At 48.7% G+C, this 24838-nt stretch overlaps 1 protein-coding gene across 3 annotated transcripts; it reads left to right on the top strand.

Moving 5' to 3' along the window:
* ASCC2 (activating signal cointegrator 1 complex subunit 2) lies at positions 1–24838 on the top strand. 3 transcript variants are annotated; one of them, XM_041488951.1, is made up of 20 exons: positions 1–429; positions 2607–2702; positions 4239–4397; positions 4736–4906; positions 6814–6943; positions 8756–8823; positions 9251–9361; positions 10300–10412; positions 11452–11526; positions 12062–12169; positions 13013–13156; positions 13232–13300; positions 13913–13987; positions 14401–14578; positions 15143–15357; positions 16863–16982; positions 20567–20788; positions 22552–22660; positions 23153–23229; positions 23962–24838. In XM_041488951.1, exons 2-20 carry the CDS (start codon positions 2622–2624, stop codon positions 24128–24130), a joined length of 2394 nt encoding a protein of 797 aa, XP_041344885.1. In that variant the 5' UTR covers positions 1–429; positions 2607–2621; the 3' UTR covers positions 24131–24838. The 3 variants fall into 3 exon arrangements, with proteins under 3 accessions (XP_041344885.1, XP_041344884.1, XP_041344886.1); XM_041488950.1 differs by having other exon boundaries at positions 2–364; XM_041488952.1 differs by lacking the exon at positions 13013–13156 and having other exon boundaries at positions 6–364.

Genomic DNA, 24838 nt, shown 5'->3' on the forward strand with positions numbered 1-24838 from the left:
TTTTCCTTCAAAGGAAAAACAGCTGCAGGCTCCTTCCTCTCCCAAGACAACGCACGGACTGTAACTGCCCCGGCCCCGCGGTTGCGGCCGGTCCGGAGGGCGGGCGGGGCTTTGGGGCTACACCCGCCCGTTTGGTCCCTGCAGCACGGCCCGAGCCCAGCGCCCGCCCCCCAGTCCCCACCCGAACCGGACCGGACCGGACCCCGGTGCCGCCCCTCCGACCCACAGCCAGACCGGGAGCCGGGCCGGTCCCGCCGCCGGGGCGGAGCCGGCCCGGGCCCCGCCCAGCCCGGTAGTTCCGCTCGGGGCCGGAAGCAGCGCCTGGCCACGGAAGCGTCGCGGGGCTGGTGGGACGCGAGTGCCGGTACCGGGCTCGGGCAGCTGCGGCGGGGTTGGGGGCGCTGAGCGGCAGCGGCTGGGCAGGGCCCGGTGCGACAGGGACCGGGCAGGGGACGTGGCCGAGGGGGCGGCGGGAGCGGCGGGGCCCGGGTTAACCGGAGGTGTTGGGTTAACTGGGGGTGTCTGGCCATGGGGTAGGGCTGACAGAGCCAGACAGAGCTGGGCATGTTCACCTGGAGAGGAGAAGGCTCCAGGGAGAGCTCAGAGCCCCTTGCAGGGCCTGAAGAGGCTCCAGGAGAGCTGGAGAGGCACTTGGGACGAGGGCACAGGGAATGGCTTCCCACTGCCACAGGGCAGGGATGGATGGGATATTGGGAAGGGATTGCTCCCTGGGAGGGTGGGCAGGCCCTGGCACAGGGTGCCCAGAGCAGCTGTGGCTGCCCCTGGATCCCTGGCAGTGCCCAAGGCCAGGCTGGACAGGGCTTGGAGCAGCCTGGGATAGTCTCTGCCCATGGTGAGCGGTGGAATGGGATGAGCTTTAAGATCCCTTTCAACCTAAACCATTCCATGAATCCATGCTGCAGCATTCCCTGTGCCAGCTGTGCTGGGGTGGCTGCCTCATCCTCAGCAGCATCACCTCACCCTGGATGTCTCCGTGGATGTGCACAACAGTGGGAATTGCAAGGCAGGGATCATTTCTGGCGCTGAGAAAATAAATTTCCGTGGGAAAACAAGTTTCCCTGGTTCGTCGTGTTCTTTGTCTTGCTCTTCCACTGTACCTGAAATCACCAGGCACGACAGATTAATCGTGGGCTTGTGGTTTAGACCAAAGTTCTTTATGGGGAGAAAACCTTCTGAGAGTGATCAGGAATAATTCTCTGTTGAAGTTATCCCATACTCAGGTTTGTTCTCTTCTCTGGCTGAACAAGCTTTTGGGCAGGGCTTCTGTCTCTTTCAGGATGTTTTTGACTTGGACTGGAGATTTTGGTGCCTTCCAGGCTTGAAATGAGACACTGTGTTGCAAACACACATTTCTATGTGTAGCTTTCAGAATGACTAAAAATTTTAAGAACCAAATTAAATATATGATGAAACTGAACTGAAAGCCAGCTTGGCTTATTCTGCTAAAAAGCTTTGGGTTTTGGGGTTTTTTTTTCCCAAAGAAATTGTTCCTCATAAAGTAATAGTTGCTCCTGTCAACATTCTAATTTTTAAAATCCTCGGAAAGACAGAATTAATTTTAGTTTTCTAAGATGTGGGTCTTGCTGTTGCTCTGCTGTATTATTTTAATTGAGCTCTAAAATGTTAGATTACAGAATTTTTGCCTAAATCCGTAGGTGCCAGATTTATGGAATGAAAAATGTTATTTTTTCACTTGCTGTCTAAACCATGACCCCACTCCTGAATCAGAGTTGTTCAGCTTTAGAGACACTGCTCTTGCTTTAATTGTTATTCAGCCCAGGTGATGTGACTGCAATTAAACATGGATCTGAGGAGATGTGTGACTTTCTTAATAAGAGCTGAACTTTTTAGTACCATTTTGCAGAGCTCATAACCCCCTAAAGAATTCAAAAGCACTTTTAACCGCCAACTTTCATTTTTTGTAAGTCTGAACTTTTTAAGAGGGCCCATAACATTCTTTCTATTGAGTTCTCTAATATTTATAGTTAACTTATAGTTAATTTCAGAAAGTTAATTGAAACATTTCTGAGCCCACAAACGCTGTTGAAGATGAAGCTCTGGTTTTGTGAGCACATGGGAATTGGCAGGAGTGGGGAAGGCTTTTGTAGGCTCAGCCTGTGTCCCTTGTCTGGCTGAGTGATGTGGGATTCTACACACAGGCACCAAAAATACTCTTGTAAAGCATAGGCAAGGTCCCTGCAGTCTGTGGTCTCCGGAGAGACACTGCAAGTGTTGAAAGAGGCTGCAAAGGCCAGAGTGCAGCACAGCTCTTCAGCAACCCCATTTAAATATCTAATTTCCGTATTAAACGTAGTCCCCAAATGTGTTTTGTTGTCCTGGAAGATATCTGTGGCCTTTCAGTGAGGAACAGGGATGAAAGTTTAGCACCACATTCCAGATTTCCTCTGATATGTGTCCAGGATCCCTCAGAATTTGGCATTTTGGTGGGGTATAAATTGTTGGGCATAAATGTATTCCCAGCCAGTGTGTGTGTGTTACAGCAGGGCTGCAGTCTCTTTTGTTCTGCTGTTGCCTGACTGACCTTGTAAAGTGCATCCTGTGCTGCTTTTGTTTGCTGAGGACAGGAACAAGCCACCAGGATGCCAGCGTTGCCTCTGGACGAGCTCCAGCTGACAGAAAGGGATCCCAAGACAGGGAAGCTGAGAACTCTACCAGCACTGGTGAGCTCTGTTTTTTTCTGAAAGCCAAACAGCCTTCAATAAATCATTGTCTTATATTGAGGCTTGGTCTGGGATTAGATTCCTGTCTGTGACAGGAATGGCTGGAGCTATGTTGGGTGGTTTAGATGGAGCTCAGGGAAAGGCTCTTCCCCCAGAGGGTGCTGGCACTGCCCAGGCTCCCCAGGGAATGGGCACGGCCCGAGGCTGCCAGAGCTCCAGGAGCCTTTGGACAGCACTGCCAGGGATGGACAGGGTGGGGTTGTTGGGGGTCTGGGCAGGGACAGGAGCTGGGCTGGATGATCCTGTGGGTGCCTTCCAGCTCAGGATATTCGGTGAGCCTGTGAAATTTGTTCAGCCTGCTTGTTAAAGGATTTTTTAACATGTTCACATAGTTGAGTTTTCATTTACCCACCATAAGAAAAACCCAAAACGTGAGAACCAAACTTACTGTGTTCAACATCTGGAGTAAACTGTGTTTTCCCAGCACAACTCCCTCTCTTGAGTCTGTAACCTCTGCTGCAGTGGAGGGATGCTCAGGGAGTTTTTGCAAGCTCTGCCTCAAGTTTAGCTCTGAGCTGTGGCACTGGGATTCATCCCTTGTGCCTTCAGCTTGATGAAACCAGAAATGTAACCCACAGAAACCCATTTCTCCCATAAATAAGGCCTGAAGAGAGCCTTTTGGGTGTGTTGCAGGAGTGGGACTGTCAGTGCTGCTCACTCCTGAGGAGCTTTACCCTGAGCACACGTGTGGGATAAGGCAGAGCCCAAACCTGCTGCTCATTGAATTCTCCTTTAGGGTGGGTGTATTTGGGCAAAGCCTGTTCAGTTACCTTTGGGAAAGGTAGCAAAGTGTTTGTGTCTTTGATGGTTGTGTCAGTTTGAGTTCATGGAGTATTGTGCAAGAACCAGTTCAGAGGAAAAAGAGAGAGTTCAAAGGCATGCCAGGAAGCTCGTGCTCTTTGTTTTGATGGTGTGGGAGGATTGCTTTGTCAGGCTTTGGTTAAGAGAAAGTAAGGAGCAACAACTGCCAAATTATCAAGGTCTGAAAATGTTGCTCATAAAGAAAGATACAAACCCACTGCCTTGAAAGGCTAGAAAATGGGAAGTTACCAGGGAACAGAATGTTCCAGCTATTAGAACTACAGTGACAAGACAAGGAGTAATTGGTTCAAACTGAAATTTAGGTTAGATATTGGGAAGGAATTGTTCCCTGTGAAGGTGGGGAGGTCCTGGCACAGGGTGCCCAGAGCAGCTGTGGCTGCCCCTGGATCCCTGGCAGTGCCCAAGGCCAGGCTGGATGGAGCTTGGGGACAGTGGAAGGTGTCCCTGCGCGTGACAGGAGTGGAACTGGATGAGCTTTAGGGTCCCTTCCCACACAAACCATTCTGTGATTCTATAATGTCAAGTTGTATTAAAAGGTAGCTTTGTGTTTCCTGGAATTTTCCTGGAATCTGCTCAATCCTAAGCAGGTGGTAACTGGGCATTCCTGTCACTTGGTCTGGAGTTCTAAAACAGTGTTTTTTTGACTTTCTGCAGCACCCAGAAATTAAAGCAGATCGGTCGTTCGTGCTGTACAAACCCCCTCCTGCCATCAGGGACCCTGCTCTGGTGGAGGAATTCCTGGAGCGAGCAAAATTCATTGCAGATGACCTGAACTGGCTTCTGGCTTTGCCCCATGACAAATTCTGGTGCCAGGTAATCATTGCCTTTTTTCTGAAGATACAGTGTAAACATCTAGGTGATGTAAAAGCCATGAGCCTTACATCATTTTCATAAAGATTTGTTTATGCTTATTATGTCATGCAGCAAACATTTAATTTCCATTACTGCACCTTAGAATGCAAAGAAAGTATTTCCCTAAGGATTTTCCATTGGGAATTTTAAGAGTTGGCTTGTATTTGATGGATATGGGAGTCCTTTTCATGGGCCTGAGTGTTTTAGATTGCTTTAAATTTAACTGGGCTGCTCAGGAGCACAGCCTTTGAAGGTGTGACATTCCCTCCTTCCCGTTTTCCTGCCTTTCCTTGTGCCAGGTGATATTTGATGAGAGCCTGCAGAAGTGTTTGGATTCCTACCTGCGCTCCGCCCCTCGCAAGTTCGATGTGCTGTGGGATTGCCACCCGGAGGTGCATGAGCTGCAGAAATGCCTCCATCGCAGTGTCTTCCTCACCTTTCTCAGGATGTCCACCCACAAGGAGTCCAAGGTAAATATTCCCATGCCTTGCAGGTGCTCCAGGCTGTGTGATTTAGGAAAAAAGGAGAAATTAATGATTTTCCTTCTGGCACGACATTCCTCTCTGGGATGATTTTATCGGCTGGGTTCTCAGAGTGGAGATGATAACACTCAGAGCCGAAGTATCCAAACTATGCAGTGATTCCTTGGTTGATTGCTTCCATCTCCTTCCTGAGTAATAGCAGGTTATCAATGTGTAGTGGTTGGATATGTCATGGTAAGAGGAGAGAGAGCACGTTGGCCTTTGTGTGGCCACATGGACCAGGCTCTTCAGGCCACCAGTTCCCGAGTGTTCACTCCCTCAGGGCCACGTGGTGCCACAAAATTCCTGCTAATATTTGTGTCTCCATAGACTTGCCTCAAGTTTTGGACATACAGTTCTCTCTAAATTACTGTTATCTTGGCATCATCAAGCATTCAGCCTGGAGAAGAGAAGGCTCCAGGGAGATCTTACAGCCCCTTCCAGGGCCTAAAGGGGCTCCAGGAGATCTGGAGAGGGACGTGGGACGAGACAAGGGGGAATGGCTTTACCTTGCCAGAGAAGAGGGTCAGATGGGATATTGGGGAGGAATTGTTCCCTATGAGGGTGGCACAGAGTAGCTGTGGCTGCCCCTGGATCCCTGGAAGTATTGAAGGCCAGGTTGGAGGGGGCTTGGAGCAACCTAGGCTAGTGGAAGGTGTCCCTGCCCATGGCAGGGAGTGGTACTGGATGGGCTTTAAGGCCCCTTCCCACCCAAACCATTCTGAGATTCTATAATTAAAAGACATCCTCATCATTAATTGTGTGAGTGCAACTAGTGCAACTCCTATCTGGAGCTATGGGATTTTCACTCGGCCTTTGGGCAGGATGAGTAAGGCACCTTGTGTTTCAGCAATCACTGGATCTCCTCATTGGTTCATCATGTGTTAGGACTGTGTCAATTCTCTTGCTTATCACAGTGGTGACGTTCAGGATGTTTTGAGGGAAAGGCCTGGGAGTGGAGGACTGGGACAGCAGGATGAAGGAATGCTGGAGCCTGCTGCTGGCACCACTTCAGCAGAAGTACCCGACACCTCTGTGGTGTCTTTCATTGCAGGATCTGATTAAACCTCACCACTCGGAGAGGCAGGCCAGCATTTGAAACCATTTTCTAGTTGAGTGATCTGCAGGGAATGAATAGTCCATTGTCATGCAGGAGTCAGCAGGAGTTCTGGAAAGGGAACCTGGCCAGCACTGAGCCCCATCCCTCTGCTTCAGTAGGGAGAATGTGCCCTGCCTTTCACTGGGATTGAAAACATTTGCTGTCACCGGCAAACCGGGCTTCTGAAAATCCAAAATCACATTTCAACTGCCTGTTTCTCATTGTCAGACAATGGAATTTTTCTCATCCAGAATTTTGTAAGAAATGCCTTCAGTGTGATGAGTTTTTGGCAGTGTTCAGCAGTCAGCATGTAGAGCTGCAGCTCTGGGGTTTCTCCCTGCCTGTCCCTGATTCTGTGGTCTCTGGTGCTGGGTTCTGCTCTCCCAGGGTGCAAGAACCTCAGGCTGTCCCTGTGCCTGGTTACTCATTCCTGCTCCTGAGCTGTTTTGGCATCAGGCTGGGAACTGGCGACCTGTAGGGAGATTTTTTGTAAAACTTTTAGGTAGATTAATTCACCTGCTGGTGAAGGGATCAGTGGGGTGCCTGGTGTGGCAGGGACAATCCCCCGGGATTGTGGGAATAGATGGCTTCACAGAAGCTGTTTCAAGCAGAGTTGCTGCCTTCTGTGAAATAAATTCCTTAATACACCTCTGAGAGATGTTTTTTACAGGTGCCATTATAATGTGGAGTTACTGCAGAGTAAGATATGGATTATCCTTTCAATTCCTTTTTTTTTTTTTTTTTTCTGTCTTTGTAGGATCATTTTATCACTCCCTCTGTCTTTGGAAAAATTATTTACAATAACTTCCTGTTCGATATCCCCAAGATTCTGGATCTCTGTGTCCTTTTTGGGAAAGGAAATGGACTCCTGCTCCAGAAGATGATTGGTCAGTAAAAGACAAGGAACAACTTGCTATATTTAGGCTTTTGCTTATATGACAAGTGACTTACTAGGTTTTATACCAGTGGAACTGCTCTGAAAATTAATTGTTCAGTAGCACCTAAGATCTGTCATTTCTAGACCAGATTGTGATTTTCTTTTTTCCATGGACACTTTGCTTGTTCCAAGGAAAGCTTCATGTCCTGCTTTGCTGCCCTGAGCTAGGCTCATGTTGTTAGATGTAAACCTAGGCTCAGTTGTTTCCTGGACCAATTGAATGTGTGCACAGCCCCTGTAAGAGGAATGTGGGGCTCTGTAAAACCCTGGTAGAGATGGGAAAGGGTGAGGAGGGTTGGGAGACGGGCACAGTCCAGCTGTGAGTGCTGTTGTTCCAAGAGCTGGGAGCCAAGTGAAACATTCAGTGTGAGGTAATCACTGCTATGGGAAGTGGGAGAACCTGAAACTTCAGTGCAGGCATTGATGTATCCAGAGCTTCCAAACCACAAACACTTCAGAGCCTTGCTCAAGCTGTGCTTATCCCTGGATTTCTGTGTCTGTACACACGGCCTTAGTGGTGAGTACACAGGGAGGAACATGGATGCTACGGGGTGGAGATGGAGCATATTGATTTAGCTTCTCTGTTTATCCTGTGCTCCCTTCCCAGTCCTGTGATCTTTAACATCACCTGAGTGGACGAATATCTACCCTTGGATTAAGTGAGCTCTTCCTGAATTCTAACCCACTTTGTCTGCAGCTCATGGGACGAAGGTTTTCCATTTCTTTGGTAGTATTTTTTTGTCTCATTTCCAAGTTCACTCACATGAGAAGTGTTAGAGATCATGTGGTGCAGACAGATTTCCAGCCAGAAAATCTTAGATAAACCTTTGCATTTTTAATCTTTTTATCCTTTTTCAGTAGCTTCTGCTCTAAATTCCTCTGTTGAGCCTCAGAGATGGAAAGCAGGCGTGGCAAGATAGATGCTTCACTTTCAGATGCGAAGTTTAGATTATCTGGGTCTTAAAATATTCCAAAAGAGACCTAAGTAATGAAACCTCCTTTGAATTATGCTCTGGAGTGCCACACAATCATGCTGCATGCAGGTCACCAAAGATTTGCTCACCTGATTATTTCACTATGTCATGACAGTAATGGCGTGAGCAGTTCTGGTGTGTAATTCATAACTTCAGAAACTTGAGGTTCTTCTCAGGGTGCAAATTTATCTGAAACTTGTCTCATAGCTCTGTCCTTGCTGGAGAACTCTTAATTTTCATAATCTGAACTGTAATTCCCAGGAAAATAGGAGCCTCGGTGCTTGCTTGGTGAGGATTTATGGTATGGCATTACTCAGTGGAGTATTTTGTACAGATAATGGAGTCCTAGTAATATAATAGCAGGTGTTACTAAAGCCTCATTACCTTTAAGAAATATTCGGCAGCACATCTCCTGGTATGTGCTGAACTGTTATCAGTAATTAAAAGTCAACTCCAGTTGTCAAATAAAGGAACTGGGGTTGTTCAGTGATAGTATTTGCATTATTCATTGATTCAGCCCCTGGAGCATGAATCATCTGACATCTCATCTGTTCTGCTCTGATGAGCATATTCCCATTGCTGGATCTCCAGTGGCGTTGAAGAGCTGGTGGATCAGCTTTTTGGGAGCAGGGCTGTGCATGAGCTCAGGAGTGAGGGTGGGCTGTGTCCCACATGGTCAGTAAGTGTCTGGGGGTGTCAGCAATAACACAAGTACCATTTTCTGCAGCAAATTTGCTCGTTAGCATCAATGTCTGAACTGATGGAAAGGCTCTCTTTTCGCTTTTCAGGGAATATCTTCACTCAGCAGCCCAGTTACTTCAGTGATCTTGAAGAAACTCTGCCCACTGTCCTCCAGGTACTGCTTTCCTGCTGGGATTTCATTGGAATTGTGGCATAGCTTGGAAAGGGAACATTGTAGGTGGGCAGAATGTGTTTAATGCAATCATGGAATATCCTCAATTGGAAGGGACCCACAAGAATCGTCAAGCCAAACCCCTGGCCCTGCACAGGCCCCCCAACAATCCCACTCATTATCCAAACACTCCTTGAGCTCTGACCACCCTCTGGGGGAAGAACTTTCCCTAATATCCAGCCTAAACCTCCCCTGACTTCACTGTTTCTCCCTTTCCCTGGTTTGTTAATGTGTGTCAGGGAGGTTTTGAACCTTTATCTAAAATTACTTGATTACTCTTCCCTCCCACCCTCCTTCATGTTCTGGCCTTCTCTGCTGTGTCCCACTGCTGGCTCTTGTCTGTTAACGCTGCCCTGTTCTCCTGATTTAGGTGTTCAACAATATTTTGCACAAGTGTGGTTTGCAGTGTGAAGGGGCCTCTGCTGAGCCCCAGAAACTGGAAGAGAAAGTCAGTGTGACTGCAGGGAACATGCCCCTCCAGGTAGGAGTGAACTCTCTGTACTCCTGCATGCTGAACAGACCACAGAGGATCATTCTGTTCCCAAAGCTCCTACAGCTCGTGGTTCTGTGCCATTGTTGCACTCTTTGTCCTGGCACATGATGATAAAACCTTTCCACCATGAGCTGATTCATTTCAACCATATCCTTTGGAACATGGATAGTTTTAAACCTTTTTTGCTTTACCAGCTTATAAATAATGTAACAGAATATCTGACAGAAGTCTCCACCTAACACTGGAGGTCGTAAGAGCTGATTTTTTTCCTTCAGAAATGTGTGTTTTAACAACAGTGTAATTTAACTGCAGTTAATTAAGAGGAGTTTATGTGCTGGGGGCTGTACAAAGACAGTGAAAGGGTCCTCTGCAAAACCTTAATTTTTCAGTTTTTGTGGGACCAAACTATCAGTTTTACTATGATTTATGGATAAGTGATAGTTTGAAACTGTCGTTTATGTGTCATTCAGTTTGTTTCAGCTGCCTTGGAAATGCAGCTTGCCCTGGACCAAACTGCTGAAAACATCCCTTTGATTCCCATGTTTCCCGTGTTCCCTTTGATTCCCATGTTTCCTGTGTTCCCTTTGATTCCCATGTTTCTGCTGTGCAGTGCTTCATGAAAAGTGCTGCATGGGGAAGAATTCAATGTGTGGAGGATGTTTTGAGGGCAAAGCCACTGTCCAGAGCAGGATCTGGTGAAATCTCCCAGGATCTTTAATGAAAGCAGACAGTTGGGATTGCATTATAGATCTTTAAACAAACATTAGGAGTTCTGGGAGAAATGTTGTTTCTGCCCCCAGACCCTGTAACAGGTTTATGGTTGATACACACTGTGCAGTCAGGAAGAGGCCTGGCCCCAATATTTTGTGTCCCTGCTGGGAAAACTTGCCTGGCTCTTCCCTGGGTAACTGCTCTTTCCCTCTCAGGAGCTGAAAGACATTGTGCTGTATTTATGTGACACCTGCACAACTCTCTGGGCCTTTCTTGATGTCTTTCCCTTGGCTTGCCAGACTTTCCAAAAACATGAGTTTTGTTACAGGTACGTCTTGCAGTGCAGAGTTTGTCCTGGCCATGTAAAAATACTGAATGTGCCACTGTGTCCTGTCCCATTGTTAGATGAGGAGACAGATTTGATGCAGAGGCTGCTGGGTTCTCTGTGACAGGAATGCAGCATAATAAATACATGGATAAAGGGATGTGTGGATTTTCTGTTCTATGTCTGTTGTTGTCTAGGAATGATCCTAGAGCCAGGCATCCATGAGAATTTCCAGTCAGCTGAACAGTACTGGGTGTGCTCTGGGAAGGGTGGAGAGGGACCAGTTATGGACAAAAGGAACTTCCTGCTGTAGGACCCAAAGCAAGGGAAGCAGAAAGTATTTCAGAGAAATAGTTCTTCAAGGTCTAAAAACAAATGCCTTTGCTGTTATGCCCAAGTTTTATGCTAGAGAATGCTAGAAAGCTCAATGAGGTTTAGCAAAAGCTGAGTGGCTGGGAGAGGGTGACAAGGTATGAGAGGGAACGGCGTCAAGCTGTGCCAGGGGAGGTTCAGGCTGGGTGTTGGGGAACATTTCTGCCTGGAAAGGGCTGTCCAGCCCTGGCACAGCTGCCCAGGGCAGTGGAGTCCCCATCCCTGGAGGGATTTAACAGCCAGCTGGATGTGGCACTTAGGGACATGGTCTGTAGTGGCCTTGGCAGTGCTGGGGAATGGTTGGACTCGATGCTCTCGGGGGGCTTTTCCAACATGAAGGTTTCTGTGATTCTGAGAGTGTTGGGTCATTGCAGGCTGCAGATCTGTGTTGGGGGTTTTTCTGGGTTGAGCAGATGGTTCTGATCAGCACCAGGATGCTTCTCAAACGCTTTTCTACCTCTTCAAAGACCTATTTGTGATTTCTTTAGAGTGCTGCTCTTTTTCTGTGGTGTGTTTGCTTGTGTTCTGGGGCAAAAATACCAAAATGAGGTGATGCTCATGGGTACTGCTGGTGAGGAGGGTTTAATGAAATCAGCCATTTGTTCTGCCTTTTAGCAAATGACTTTTGGAACCTCAGCTGACAGGTACAGGTTTGTTCCCCTTTGTACAGATTAGCTTCATTTTATGAGCTGGCAATTCCTGAGCTGGAATCTGCAATCAAGAAGAGGCATTATGAAGATAACAGGTGAGAATTCCTGCAAAGGCTTCCTTTGGATCTTCAGTGAGACTTCCCAGGGCTTAGTTAAAAATTCACTTCATGCTGCTTTACCCATCCCTGAGGAGCCTGGCTTTTTTTTATGCTGCTTCAAAGGGCTCTGAAGAGATGACTTCTGTAATAGCAAATTTTCCTGGGCAGTGGGGTGACGAATCATTTTTAGTGCTGTGTAAGAAGGAATTTGATGGGAGGTGCATTCAAATTGTAACAAAGTGTGAGAACATGACTGATATCTCTGTGTAGCTCAGTCTCACTGTAAGGCACAGGCTGTGCTGGTACAGTGGGGGTCTCGTGTGGGGAGCTGCCAGAACAATTGGGATTGAAACCAGCTTTATTTGGAGCATGGATTTTCCTTAATGACCATGAAATGTGTCTAATATCTGGTCTTTGCAGCAAGGAGATGATCATCCTAATGAAATTCTTCTGCTAGAGGATTAACTCTGGCATAAAGGTGTGTTACAGGTTCTTGTGCTGACACCAACAGTGTCTTTTGCTCTCTCTGAAGTGTTTTTGCTGATTTGTGGAGGAGGATTTCGCACTCCAGAAAGAAGATGATAGAGGTTTTTCACATCCTGGTAAACCAAGTCTGTCTGCAGCCCATCCTAGAGAGCAGGTATTGGCACTTGGCTCTGTGCTACTCGCCAATTACTTGATTGCTGTGTGGGAGAAATTGTTTCTCATTTACAAATTTACTGGAGAAAATGAACAGAAACTGCTATTTGTGTTGGGATTGTAGCCAAAGACTTGGCTAAGGTCAAATTCTGTTGTCTGTGTATCAGGAATGTTCAGATGGAGCTGATTGGCCCAGAACCTCTGTGGTGAGCTGGGTCCAATGAGCTTTCTGACCTCAGTGTGTGGCTTCTGCAAAGTGTGATCATGTGTAACACCTTGAGACCTGATTGTGACCTTCCAGGACCTGGAGGTCCAACAACACAGATGGAGAGAGACTGTTTTACAGGGGCTTGGAGTGACAGGACACAGGGAATGGCTTCCCACTGCCAGAGGGCAGGGATAGATGGGATATTGGGAAGGAATTGTTCCCTGGGAGGGTGGGCAGGCCCTGGCACAGGGTGCCCAGAGCAGCTGGGCATCCCTGGCAGTGTTCAAGGCCAGGTTGGATGGGGCTTGGAGCGACCTGGGCTAGTAGAAGGTATCCCTGCCCATGGCAGGGGGTGGAACTGGATGGGCTTTCAGGTCCCTTCCCATTCAGAGGTGCCTTGGAACAAGGCTTGGAGCCTCAGCAGTACCCAGGGAGTTGGGCACTGAGGCTGCAATGGGAGTTTGCTTGGCAGGTGTTCTTGCACAGGTGAGCACAAACTTTCTGGAAAGTTCACTGGTGTAATCCCAAGGCATCATAAAGGCACAATTACAAAAGCTCTGCACAGCATTTTCTGCTCACTGCAAGTCTGAGGCATCAAACTATTTATAAAGTCTGTCTGAAAACTTGTAATTCTAGGTGTGATACAGCTTTAGATCGAAGTGCTGAAATGTTTGCTGAAGCCTTAAAAACCACTTGCTTCCATTTGACTCTTTGCTCCTGTGAAAGCCAAATGTGGCCTGAAATCTCTCTTCAAATGGGGCTCTCCCTTGCTGTGTCAATGTGAGTGGTTTGGCTGGTGGGACCAAACGTTGGCAGATGTGTCTCTGAGTGTTCACTGTGCTGTGTCTCCTGCAGCTGTGAGAATATTCAGCCATATATTGAGGAATTTCTGCAGATCTTCACCTCGGTGCTTCAGGAAAGGAGGTGAGTCTGACTGGCAAGAGGCCCGAGGGGGCTCAGCTCCTTCCTCTGCCATTCTTTACAGCAGAATTGCCTGAGGCAGCATTACGAGGCATTTGGGAGTCAGAAATCGTTGTAAGTAGTTGAGAGAAGTGCAGTGAGAGGATTTCAGCCTGCAGCACAGCCCTGGCGCTGAGAAATGCTATTCTTCACTCCCTTTAATCCAGCCTCTCAAAGAAGAGAAGAGCAATTTAGCCATTAGCTGCCTTGACAAGTTTGGCTGTTATTACTGGTCTGTGCTTTCCAGCTGGGCTGACCAGAAAAATATTAAACATGAATGCTGGAGATGCAAAGGAAGTGGCAGAACTGGGAATTCCATCTTGTCCTCCTGCCCATGCTGGCATTCTAAGCACGTTCACGTGGTAAAGCAGATTTTCCCTGTAATGCAGCACTGGGTTCCAGCCCTCACACCTCAGGAGTGTTGCTGTGGTGTAGTGGGACCAAAATCAGGCATGGCTGGAATCCAGCATTGGGTGAGAGGTTCTCTGCTCCTACCTGAGCACTGAGGCAGTCAGAGAGGCACAGTAGTGGTAATTAATTGAGCTCCACTGATTAAACTTGCTCCTGTGTTTTCAGATTTCTCCGTGACTACGATGAGCTGTTCCCTGTTGAGGATGACGTGAGTCTGCTGCAGCAGGCATCCTCTGCACTGTATCCTTGGGCTTTGCACTCCTGGCTGCTCTTGGATTCCTTCACACCAGCGACATTTCTGCCTCTGGTTAAGCTGCATGACTGGCAAGGAGTACTGGAAAGTTTTCCCTTAACAGAAAAAAAAGGATAGGGGGGAGTTGTTGCCCAGAGAAGCTGAGGCTGCCCCATCCCTGGAAGTGTCCAAGGCCAGGCTGGATGGGGCTTGGAGCAGCCTGGTCTAATGGAAGTTGTCCTTGCCCATGGCAGGGGGTGGCACAAGATGAGCTTTAAGGTCCCTTCCCACCCAAACCATTCCGTGGTTTTGTGACTGTTGATGCAGGCACAAATTTGGACATCATTGACAATCCCGTAGTTACTTCAGGGTGATCCCTGAACATGTGCATCCAGAAATGTCCTTAATGCTGTGCTCTTAGAGATGAGACCAGGACAGCCTACATCCTCCAAGCAGTGGAAAGTGCCTGGGAAGGAGTAAACAGGAAAAAAGGACAAGCTGTTAAAGATCCAGCAGCATCCAACAGAGCTTCAGCCATAGTGGAGAGCACCCCTGAGGACAGGGAGGATCCAGGGGCTGCGTGTGCTCTGGAGGATGAGGTGGGTACAGCTCTGTGGTGGGACAGGGCTCTGCTCTTCCTGGGGGCTCCGCTCTTCCTGGCCTTCCTCTATCAGTGAGGACAGGCTTGGTTTGCTCAGCTTTGGGGACAGCATGAGATTTGGTGCAATTTCTGACCTTTTCTGGATCTCCATGCTGCCTTGGGAAATGAGACATGAAGCTACACCTGAATCCTGAGTTATCTCTGAGCAAATTGCTTCCAGCTCTCATGGCTTGGATTTTCCCTTGCTGGAGATTATTCAAATACTCTGTTTCATCTCTGCAGTTCATGTGCATATTTTTGAAATGCAGAGCTGTTATTTGAGGAAGGGATTCTCCAGGGTGTCCTTGCTGATTCAGGGACTGGCAAAAGTAGCTGTGTGCCCAAATCTGTGTGGGAAACCTCGTGTAGTTTAAACAGCTGATTTCTCTTTTGGCTCCAGTCTTGGACTTGTGTGCTCAAATCCTGACAGCCCAGAGTGCTGCTTTCCCTGTATTTCTGTGCACACTGCCTGCCCTCAGCTCTGCCCTGCCCAGTGCCCACCAGGTGTGTTTGGTGTCTGCAGTGTGCCGGCGCTGCGGCCGCGCCCGTCGCATGCGTGTCCGGCGTGGAGCTGGACTCCCTGATCTCCCAAGTGAAGGATCTGCTGCCAGATCTTGGAGAGGGATTCATCCTGGCCTGCCTGGAGGAGTATGGATATGACACAGAGCAGGTGATCAACAACATCCTGGAAGAGAAGTTGGTGCCGTACCTGGATAAGCTGGACCGAAGGATGCAAAGGTGTGGGACAACCTCTGGTTGTTTCTGTCTCACTTAGTTGTTCTCAGTGGAGGCTTAACACTTGCAGAGCTCTGAGAATTTGCATATCTGGGGTAGAGAACTGCAGTGAAGACTTCTCATTGTCACTTGTCACCAGATTTCTGCCCTCGTGTCCCTGCAGAGGAGTGAAACCTTTGCTGCTCAGTGTTAGAGTAGAGCAGGTACTGGGCTGTGTTTTGTGACAGGGGACAAAACCACCTGTACATGAAATGCTAGACTAGACTAGAATATAACAGAATAGAATGCTGGGCAATAGAATACGTTGCCTTCAAAAGTTATTTTGCTGCAGCGTTTGTTACAGCTGTGAGAATCCCAGCTGTCCTGCAGGAAAGGGCATCTTCAGAGGAGCCAATTCAGCTGGAACTCAACCCACAGGGTCAAATATGGTTATTTAACAGGCTTCTGCTTTTTGAGTGAAGATAGGACAATTCTGATCCATTTTTATGTTCCCTCTGACAAACTTGCCAGGCTTGTCCTACTTTCCTGGATTGGACTGGGGATGTGGAGGGTTTATAGCTCCTGGCAGGATTGAGCTGTTGGAGTTTGTCTGCAGCTGTGAGTGTGTGTTTGTGCTGCACCAGCAGTTCCTGACAGAGCATCAGGATGTGAATGTGCTGTTTGCTCACATTTCATGGAGTTATGGGCAGACTGTCTCACTGTTGCATTAAAGGAAAGCATCTTTATCGGAAAAATGATGTAAAAAAATCTTAGTTTTGCAACAATCTTTGTGTTCCCACAATCAGATCTGCTGACTTTGGCACAACTGGTGCAGGATGGGCTTTAGGAAGGATTGGTTTTTCTGCAAAGCCAGCAGTTCCACAAGATAGAGCTGCATTTTTTTTCTTCCTGCCTTTTGCATCTTGAAACAAAGCTGCTGGTTCAATAGGAAATGTCAAATTCTGACCCCTGCTGATTTATAGGGGAGCATAGCAGCATTGCAACTGCCCAGCTGAGCAGTCTGCACCACCAAAATGAATGTCAAAAGTACAGTCTTTTGACTTTCAAGTTGAACAAACATAAACCTGGAACCCTGAGAAAGATTTAACAAGGGAGATAAATATCTTGAAATCAGCAGCAACAAATTATTGGAATTTTTTCTAGCCTGTAATTCATCACACTTAGTGTTTGTCTTCACTGAGTCACTGTGTTGAGACCAGGCAGTCTGTTGAATATTCTGTTGTCCTGCATGGTTTGATAGACTCTGAAATGAACAGAAGAATTTTCTCTTGGCTTTCTGTGAGTTGCTTTAGTTTCCCCTCAAATCCAAGCTTTGGGAAGTGCCATGCTTGTGCCAGAGTGTGGCTGGGAAGGGAAGGGGTTGTGCCCTGTGACTCAGGCAGCACCTCTTGGTGTGCTTGGGATAGTTTTGGAACTGATGAAAGATAAGGCAAGGGCTTAGGGAAGGGAGAGCATTTCTCTTCCTCACTTCCCTTTTGTTTTCATTCTCTCTCCTTGTTTTTTAACAGACAGCTGAAGCCAGACCCTACCCCTCTAGTCAGCTCTCGCTGTAACGTTTTCCAGAATGATGAGTTTGATGTTTTCAGTAGGGATGCAGTGGATGTGTCTCGGATCCAGAAAGGCAAGAGGTGAGTGTTGGCACCAGTCATTAACTCTGCCTGTCAGGAGGAACAAACACCTGGGAACCTGCACATTTATCTCTCCTAAAAACCTCCTGCAGGAATGTTATGGCAGGGGGGAAGGCTTATCAAAAATGTTTCCCACCTGTTTGTCTGGGAAAGTAAAATGAAATATTATGAGGGGGTTGGTTTCACTTAGTGTTTTTCCTAATTGGCTTTCCTGTGTCTGCTGCTGGAGATTGCTCTGCCGAGCTCATTTGTAATGTCAGGCTCTTCCTCCTTGGGCTTAATGTTAAACTTGCACTGAACAACAAACCTTGAAAAGCACCATCCCTGAGCCTGGGATTGTGACTCAGAGCTGAGAATAACTAATGATTTGATCTGGAGCCAAGGGAAGATTCAATATCCATCTACTTCAACATCTGATAACATTCAGTGCCTTAGACTACTTGTGTTGTCCCTGCTGCTGTAAAGCTTCCTGCAGAAGGGCACTTGGACTCGTGGAGTAGTTTGGGTTGGGAGGGACCTTTAAAGGTCATTTAGTCAATCTGCCTGCAATGAGCAGGGATCCCCCTGCCATGAGCAGAGATTTCCACAAAACCCCACCAGTTTTCACTTTGCTTTCTGTCTGACTGGGTGTGTGGTGCTGGCTCCCACTGATGTCAACTCTATATCTGGTTCCCTTGTTCCAGATTCTTTTAAAACATATCACAGAATCATGGAATGGTTTGGGTTGGAAGGAACATCAAAGCTCATCTTGTTCCACCCCGTGCCATGGGCAGGGACACCTTCCACTGGACTTCAAACACCTCCTTTAACCAGCCAAGGGTGATCTTAATGTTGGGATGTATTTAGACAGCAGATAACTAAAAGTCTGGCTGGAGTTGGAGCCATGTGACCTGAGAGCACCCAGTTAAGGTTTTGGTTGCAAAGTTGCATCAAACTCTAGGAGAAAACCACTTTTGTTCTCAAGTCCAGTGGCTCAGCTTCTCAGAGCAGTGCCACAGTGCTGATCCTGTCTTGGCTGAGCAAGAAAGGAATTTCTTTTCTCTCTGGCCAAGGCCATGACTTTTGTTGTGTCCATAGTGAGAATTCAGAGACAGAACCTTTCTCCTCATGGTGGTGCCTTGCTCTGTGAGACAGGTGCATTGTACAGGTGCTGAATTATCCCTGATTCCCAGAGCCTTGCTGATTATCCCTGATTCCCAAAGCCTTGCAGCAGCAGCTGGCCAAGGCCAGAGAGCACTGAGTTCAGCACAGAGCATCCAGTGGCTGGAATATCCTGCTCGGAGCTCCCTCTGCAGATCACTTGGGAGCTTTGGAAGCTGTAAATCATCGCTGAGCTGGGCTCTGGGATCTGCTGCCATGGCACTGCCCCCCAGGGGTACCAGCGCTCTTGGAGAAGTTCTCCTCTCTCCTGCTGTAGTTATGTGACCTCCTGGCATTATCCTCTTGCTGCTGCACTTCCTCTTGTCATTTGCCTCCCTTCATTTCAAAACATTTGGGAAAAGTCTGCAGGACTCCAGACATATTAATTGTAGTTTGGGTAGTTTAAAAGCTGGAGATCAGCAATGCCCAAAGATGACCATATCCAGCTGAATCCAAGGAAAAGCTGCAGTGCCTGGTCTCCAGGATTTAATATTCAGCACTGATGGTTCACCCCAGTTTTGGGGTAACAGGGCTCTCCAAGCTTAGTCTGAGATCTGCTTTGGATTTGAATTGTATCAAATGTTTAAATTTTTTTTCTCCTTCTAAATACCTTTTGCCCACCAAATTCTCTTGTGTTCGGGGTGCTCTTGCTAAGCCTGGTGTCACCATAGCACTAAAGAGCCATAGCAGGTTGTCCTGGCCACTCTCAGCATCAGCAGTTTGGGGCAGGGACTGTCCTTGAGAAGGAGAAATCCAGCCAGGATGAGGAGGCAATCAAACACAAGGAAATGAATGTGCCAGCATAGACTCTGCTGATCCTGAAAAGTGATGGCACTTGTCTGTGCCTGTGCAGCCCTGGTTGTCAGCTGAGTCTGTCTCCTGGAGCCAGAGCATGCCCTGAGCTCCACAGGACTAGAGGAGCTATCCCACTGTTTTTCCTGGGATTGGTGCCCAGACCGTTTCATGCAGCTCCTCTGCAGTCATCAGACCAGCTCGACAGGAAGCAATTACCAGGTGCTGGGTTCAGGCTCAGCTGAATTCCCACAGGAGGTGTTATCCCAGGGATCCCGGGGTGGGTGAGCTCACCACGTGCTTGGGAGAGCATTGTGCCACCAGTGCAGGCAGTGAGTCATGGCAGAGAGGGAGCCACCTCCAGCTGCAAACTTCCTTTGTTTTGAGATTCCAGATGAAATCCAGGCTGCTGGATCACATCCCCTCAGTCTGACCCTTCCTGAGTCACTGCCACTGCCTTGGACAGGTCCTTTCTCTGATAAAATCCACTGATGCTGGGTCCTCCTGGGCTCTGGGGACTGCAGGTTGTCCTGGGAATGCTGGCCAGTGGAATCCCCTGTTGCTTTGCTGTAAATATGTACTTGGCTGGTCTGAAAAATGGGACTTCAGAGCTTATGCTTGTGCAGCTTGAGACACTCAGCAGCTGCTTTTTGATCCCTCTGTTTCTTGGTCTTCCCTTCTATAAAATGACTATCATTTACTTGCCTTCTAAATTTAAAAAACAAGCTCCGAGAGGTTGAATCACAGTCACTCTCTACTGTTTTGTTATTTGCCTTGGGAGTTGTGTTTATTCTCATTCTCACCTAGTTATTTTTTGAATCTCCCTGTCTATATTTGTCCTTTTCCCCTCACATATGTGCTCCATGCACCTTGGCCAAGTTTCACCTGGAATAGGATTGCATTTGGCCTCCTGTGAAAGCTTCCTCTCTGTCTGAAGTGCTAGTGGTGGTCTCCAATTCCTGCTCTTTTTTAGTGGCCAAACAGCCCTGGTACAAATCACCCACCCTGGATCACTCCATCCAGCCCTGGGGCCAGCACAGGAAGGACCTGGAGCTGCTGGAGTGAGACCAGAGGAGGCACCAGGATGATCAGAGGGATGGAGCGGCTCTGCTGTGTGGGAAGGCTGGGAGAATTAGGATTGTTCAGCCTGAAGAGAAAGCTCTGAGATGACCTAATTGTGGCCTTCCAGGACCTCAAGGGGCTGACAAGAAAGATGGAAGAGAGACTGTTTACAAGGACTTGGAGTGACAGGAAAAGGGGGGATGGCTTCCCACTGCCAAAGGGCAGGGACAGAGGGAATATTGGGAAGGAATTGTTCTCTGGGAGGGTGGGCAGGCCCTGGCACAGGGTGCCCAGAGCAGCTGTGGCTGCCCCTGGATCCCTGGCAGTGCCCAAGGCCAGGCTGGACATTGGGGCTTGGAGCAGCCTGGGACAGTGGAAGGTGTGAGGGTGGAATAAGATGAGCTTTAAGATCCTTTCCTGCCCAAACCATCCCATGTTTCCGTAAACCATCAGGCCAATAGGTGGGGTAAGGAGAGCCTGTGGCATTGGGGATGAGACTGGCACTGCCTCACATTCCACTGACTAACAGGGGGAAAAGCAGCTCCAAGAGCAGGTTTTAACCCTTGTCCCTTCCTCCCGTCCCCGCGCAGGAGGGAGAAGGACACGACGCGGAGCTTGGTGAATGACAAGCGGCTGGTGGCGGAGCAGCGGCAGCGCTACAGCCAGTACAGCGTGGTGCTGGAGGAGCTGCCCCTGCCGCCGGCAGCCGCCCAGCCCTACGAGGACTACGAGGACGAGTACGACGACACCTACGATGGGAACCAAGTGGGCGCTAACGACGCTGACTCGGATGACGAGCTCATCTCCAGGAGGTGAGTGCTGAGGGGAGGGAGGGAGCCACGGGAGAATCACCACGGAATTCTCTGGCTCCTGCAAACCTGGGAAACGCTGCTCTGGGCTCTGTTCCTCCACGAGGGCTTCAAACCAGCCCTTGCTCTGTTTTCACTGTGATGTGCGAGGAGGAAGGTTTGGGTCTGCCTTCTTCTGTGGATAAGGGAGTGTTTCCATGGCAGGCTATTCCTTGAACAGAAAGTGATGGCACTCTTGAGGCAAAGAACCTCAATGAGAAGTGGCTGTACATAAATACAAACTAAATTCCAGCCAGATCATTCCTAAACTTCAGGAATGTGTTGCAAATGAACACAGAGTGTGCCCAGGATGTTCTCCAGCTTCCACTTGGCCATTGCCTCAACTAGTCAGCAAATCCAAGAGGGGAATTTGCCATGTGTGGAAACTTGTACTCAGCAGTGCCTCTCCTTGGAGAAACTACCCTGCAGCAGGGAAAAACGTCTTGGAAAATCAGTGGAGCTGGGCAACCTAAAATGGCTGGTTAGCAAAGGAAAGCTTCAAAATTTGGGGAATTTTACAACAGACTTTTCCCTGCCAGTCCCCTCTGAATACTGACAGCTGGAATTGAGTCCCTGATGGGCTGCACAGCACTCTGCACCATGACTGACAGCTGCACACAATTAGCTTTTGGGAAGCAAAGGGTTAATGGGGATCAAGGCTGGAGAATATTTATTTTAGAAAACATGTGGTTTAAAAGCTGCTTTAACATTTCTGAAAGTGGCCTTTTGAATTCTGATGTATTATGAAGATGTCACCATTCCTAACCTCAAACCAAATGGAAGCTTTGAGGCTCTTTTGTCCCTTTTTTCCTCCTCCTAAAGTGTTGAGAAGCTTCAATTTAAATCCTTTTTGTGTTTTGCCTGTAAGAATGTGGCACCCAGGTGTTTTTCCCTCTTTCAGGTCTCAGTGCCCATAGAAACAATTAGTGGATGTCACGGCTGAAAACTGGATCTGTTGGTTTGACATAACAAAGGCTTTCCTGGTTTTACATTTATTTCTTTGGCAGTGGAATGGTGGGGCTGAATTCCAATGGAATTCAAACACAGACACATATTTATGTTAAAGAAGAGTTATAGGCATGTGTAAATTCTTCCTCCACCCCCAGGCCCTTTGGTCTGCATGTCCAGAGTGATTCATAAAGCCTGATTAATTTCTCCAGGGTTTTCCCCCTGTAGGAAACTGGGGCACAGCAATGGAACTGGGGCTCCCTGGATAGCCCTGACCAGGCAGAGGGTTTGGAGCACAGCACTGCCTGGGCATGAATGGTTCTGTCCAAATTTGTCTTGTACAACAGGTGCTCCCACTCTGCTGAGCTAAAGCCTAGCAAAGGATACTCCTCAATATTGCCTTGTGGCTGTGTCTGGATGCCCATTTCCCAAAGAAAGCAGTTGTTTCTGTGGAGAAATTCCTTGTGAGGTTTCAGGGTTGGGTTTTTTTTTTTAACTATTATTATAATTTTCAGTGACAATTTCATAGTAAACATTCCCCGGTGGAGACTGTGTACTTGTTAATTGCTCATAGGAATGTGGCATTCCTTTTTGGTGTTTTTTTTTTTTTTTTTTTTTTTTTTTTTTTTTTTTTTTTTTTTCAGGAAAATGAAGTCCATGAAATCTGTAGAGTCTCATCTTTTTAAAGACATAATGCAAACCAAAAGGGATGTGCTGTTCAGAGAAATGTTTGTGGCTGTGCTGTTTTCTTTTCTAACTATTTGTGTCTTATTTCCCAGGCCATTCACAATTCCTCAGGTCCTGAGACCTAAAGGACAGGAGGAAGGACAGGAGACAGAGGAAGAGGATGAAGAGGAGGAGGAGGAAGCTGAAAAGGAAAGAACAAAGGTGACATTTAGCTGGAGTTGCATTAAAATTTACCATATTTCTTCCCTGCTTTACCTGCAGGTGATGTGGAGCAGATTTCCTGTTTCAGAGAGGGAATCTTTGAGCAGCAGCAGGGACTGAGCTGCTGTTCAGTGGCTGCTGGGCTGTGATGTGTCCCCAAGGACAGCTCTCCACTGCTTCCTGCCCTAACTGTGCTGGAGCAGTGACACTTCCTCCTTGGGGAGCTTTAATCTGCTTTATCCCAGAGCCAGCAGAGCACTCTGAGGGTCACTGGCACTCTGTTTCCATGGATGTGCTGGGAGCAGCCATGGGGTGGGAAGGTTTCCAGGCAGGTTTTGTGCCAGGTGTTGTGTTTAGAGTCCCTGACGCCAATCCCACTGGCTCAGAGGTAATGAACCAGGAATTTACTCTGTTCCCAACAGAATCCTCTCCTCTCCAGGCTTCTGCACAGTGCTGATGGGTTTCCTGACCTGTTCCCTTGCTTCCTTGTAGGACCACTTTGTGCAGGACCCCGCAGTCCTGCGGGAGAGGGCTGAAGCCAGGCGCCAGGCATTCCTTGCCAGGAAGGGGTAAGCAAGGATCTCCCTCTGCCTCTGCAGCTCTTTTGCTGCTGGCTGGAATTGTTGGGGGTGTTCCTGCTTCTTGGCATTCCTGTGTGTCAGTGTCTTGCCACAGTGGGGTGAACTTCCTCACCCACCCTTTACTTCAGTGCTGGTTGTTTCATCCCACTGAATAGGGGTAGGCATGGCACAGAATCATGGAGTGGTTTGGGTGGGAAGGGACCTTAAAGCCCATCCAGTCCCACCCCCTGCCATGGGCAGGGATACTTTCCACTCTCCCAAGCTGCTCCAAGCCCTGTCCAACCTGGCCTTGGGCACTGCCAGGGATCCAGGGGCAGCCACAGCTGCTCTGGGCACCCTGTGCCAGGGCCTGCCCACCCTCCCAGGGAACAATTCCCTCTAATAGCCAATCTAAATCTTCCCTATTTCAGCATAAAAGCTATTCCCCCTTGTTGTGTCACTCCAAGCAGCAGAACCCTATGGTAGACAGGCTCTTGGAGAGCACAACTCCCAGAGCTCCAACAGCTCCCACGGGGATTTTGGGAGTTTCAGCTGATGGGCTCAGTGTGTGGAAGGACAGTGGTGGTGTGGCTGATGCTGCTCCTGGGCTGCTGTGGGAGTCCTGGGATGAGGTGAGGCCTGAGGCTGAGCCCCTCACATCCTGGTGTTTGTGGGGATGTGGGATTTCACCCCCAGGAGTGCAGTGTGCCTGTTGTGATGTCCTTGCTCTGTGTCCTCCAGGCACAAGCACGACAGCTCTGCCGTTGTTGGGAACGCCAAGGGCCACGGGCAGAGCCGGGAGACGCTGCAGGAGCGGAGGAAGAAAGAAGCGAACAAAAGCACCCGAGCCAACCACAACCGCCGGGCCATGGCCGACAGGAAGCGCAGCAAGGGCATGATCCCTTCCTGAGCAGCCCGGGCCGGGCCTGCACCATCCCAGGCCCTGCCCAGGAGGAGGCTCCCTTTCCTCGGCCTTCCCTTTGCTCAGGGGATGGATGTTGTGTGCAATACCGGGCAGCTGGGCTCACACGGAGCTGCATTCCCCGTGGGAGTGCTGCCCATTCCCGGGAAGGAGCTGCCCTGACTGTGTGTGCCAGTGGCTGCACCCAATACATGGGACAGGCTGCAGCAGCCATTCCTGCCCTTTTGTACTATTTATAATTCAGAGTTTTATTTTCATACTGGCTCCTGCCCACCCTGGAGTGGGCAGCTCCGAGAGCACGGCTTCCATGGAAATGCCTTATCCTGAGCTTGAGTTATAAATTGTCCCAGCTCGGAAGGGACCCACAGGGATCACGAGTCCCACTCCTGTCCCTGCCCAGACCCCCAACAACCCCACCCTGTCCATCCCTGGCAGTGCTGTCCAAAGGCTCCTGGAGCTCTGGCAGCCTTGGGGCCGTGCCCATTCCCTGGGGAGCCTGGGCAGTGCCAGCACCCTCTGGGGGAAGAACTTTCCTGATCTCCACCTAAACCTCCCAACACAGCTCCGTGCTGGCAGAGAAAGGCTCAGGCTGTTCCCACTGCCAACAGACCCACAGGGTGAGTCAGACCTTATGGATTTCTGTCCCTCAAGTGAGGCCTGTGAAAACAGATGGTACAAATAAAAGATGTAGATGTC

This window comes from Pyrgilauda ruficollis, unplaced genomic scaffold, assembly GCF_017590135.1.
Source record: "Pyrgilauda ruficollis isolate IOZ18807 unplaced genomic scaffold, ASM1759013v1 scaffold9, whole genome shotgun sequence".
Classification (NCBI taxonomy): domain Eukaryota; kingdom Metazoa; phylum Chordata; class Aves; order Passeriformes; family Passeridae; genus Pyrgilauda; species Pyrgilauda ruficollis.

What these genes read in the sequence shown, in the direction of transcription:
- ASCC2 (XM_041488951.1), top strand. Translation starts at nt 2,622, where the DNA reads ATGCCAGCGTTGCCTCTGGACGAGCTCCAGCTGACAGAAAGGGATCCC. An exon ending in AAACATGAGTTTTGTTACAG is followed by an intron (nt 10,413 to 11,451) that starts GTACGTCTTGCA and finishes CCCTTTGTACAG; the next exon opens with ATTAGCTTCATTTTATGAGC. An exon ending in GCATTCCTTGCCAGGAAGGG is followed by an intron (nt 23,230 to 23,961) that starts GTAAGCAAGGAT and finishes TGTGTCCTCCAG; the next exon opens with GCACAAGCACGACAGCTCTG.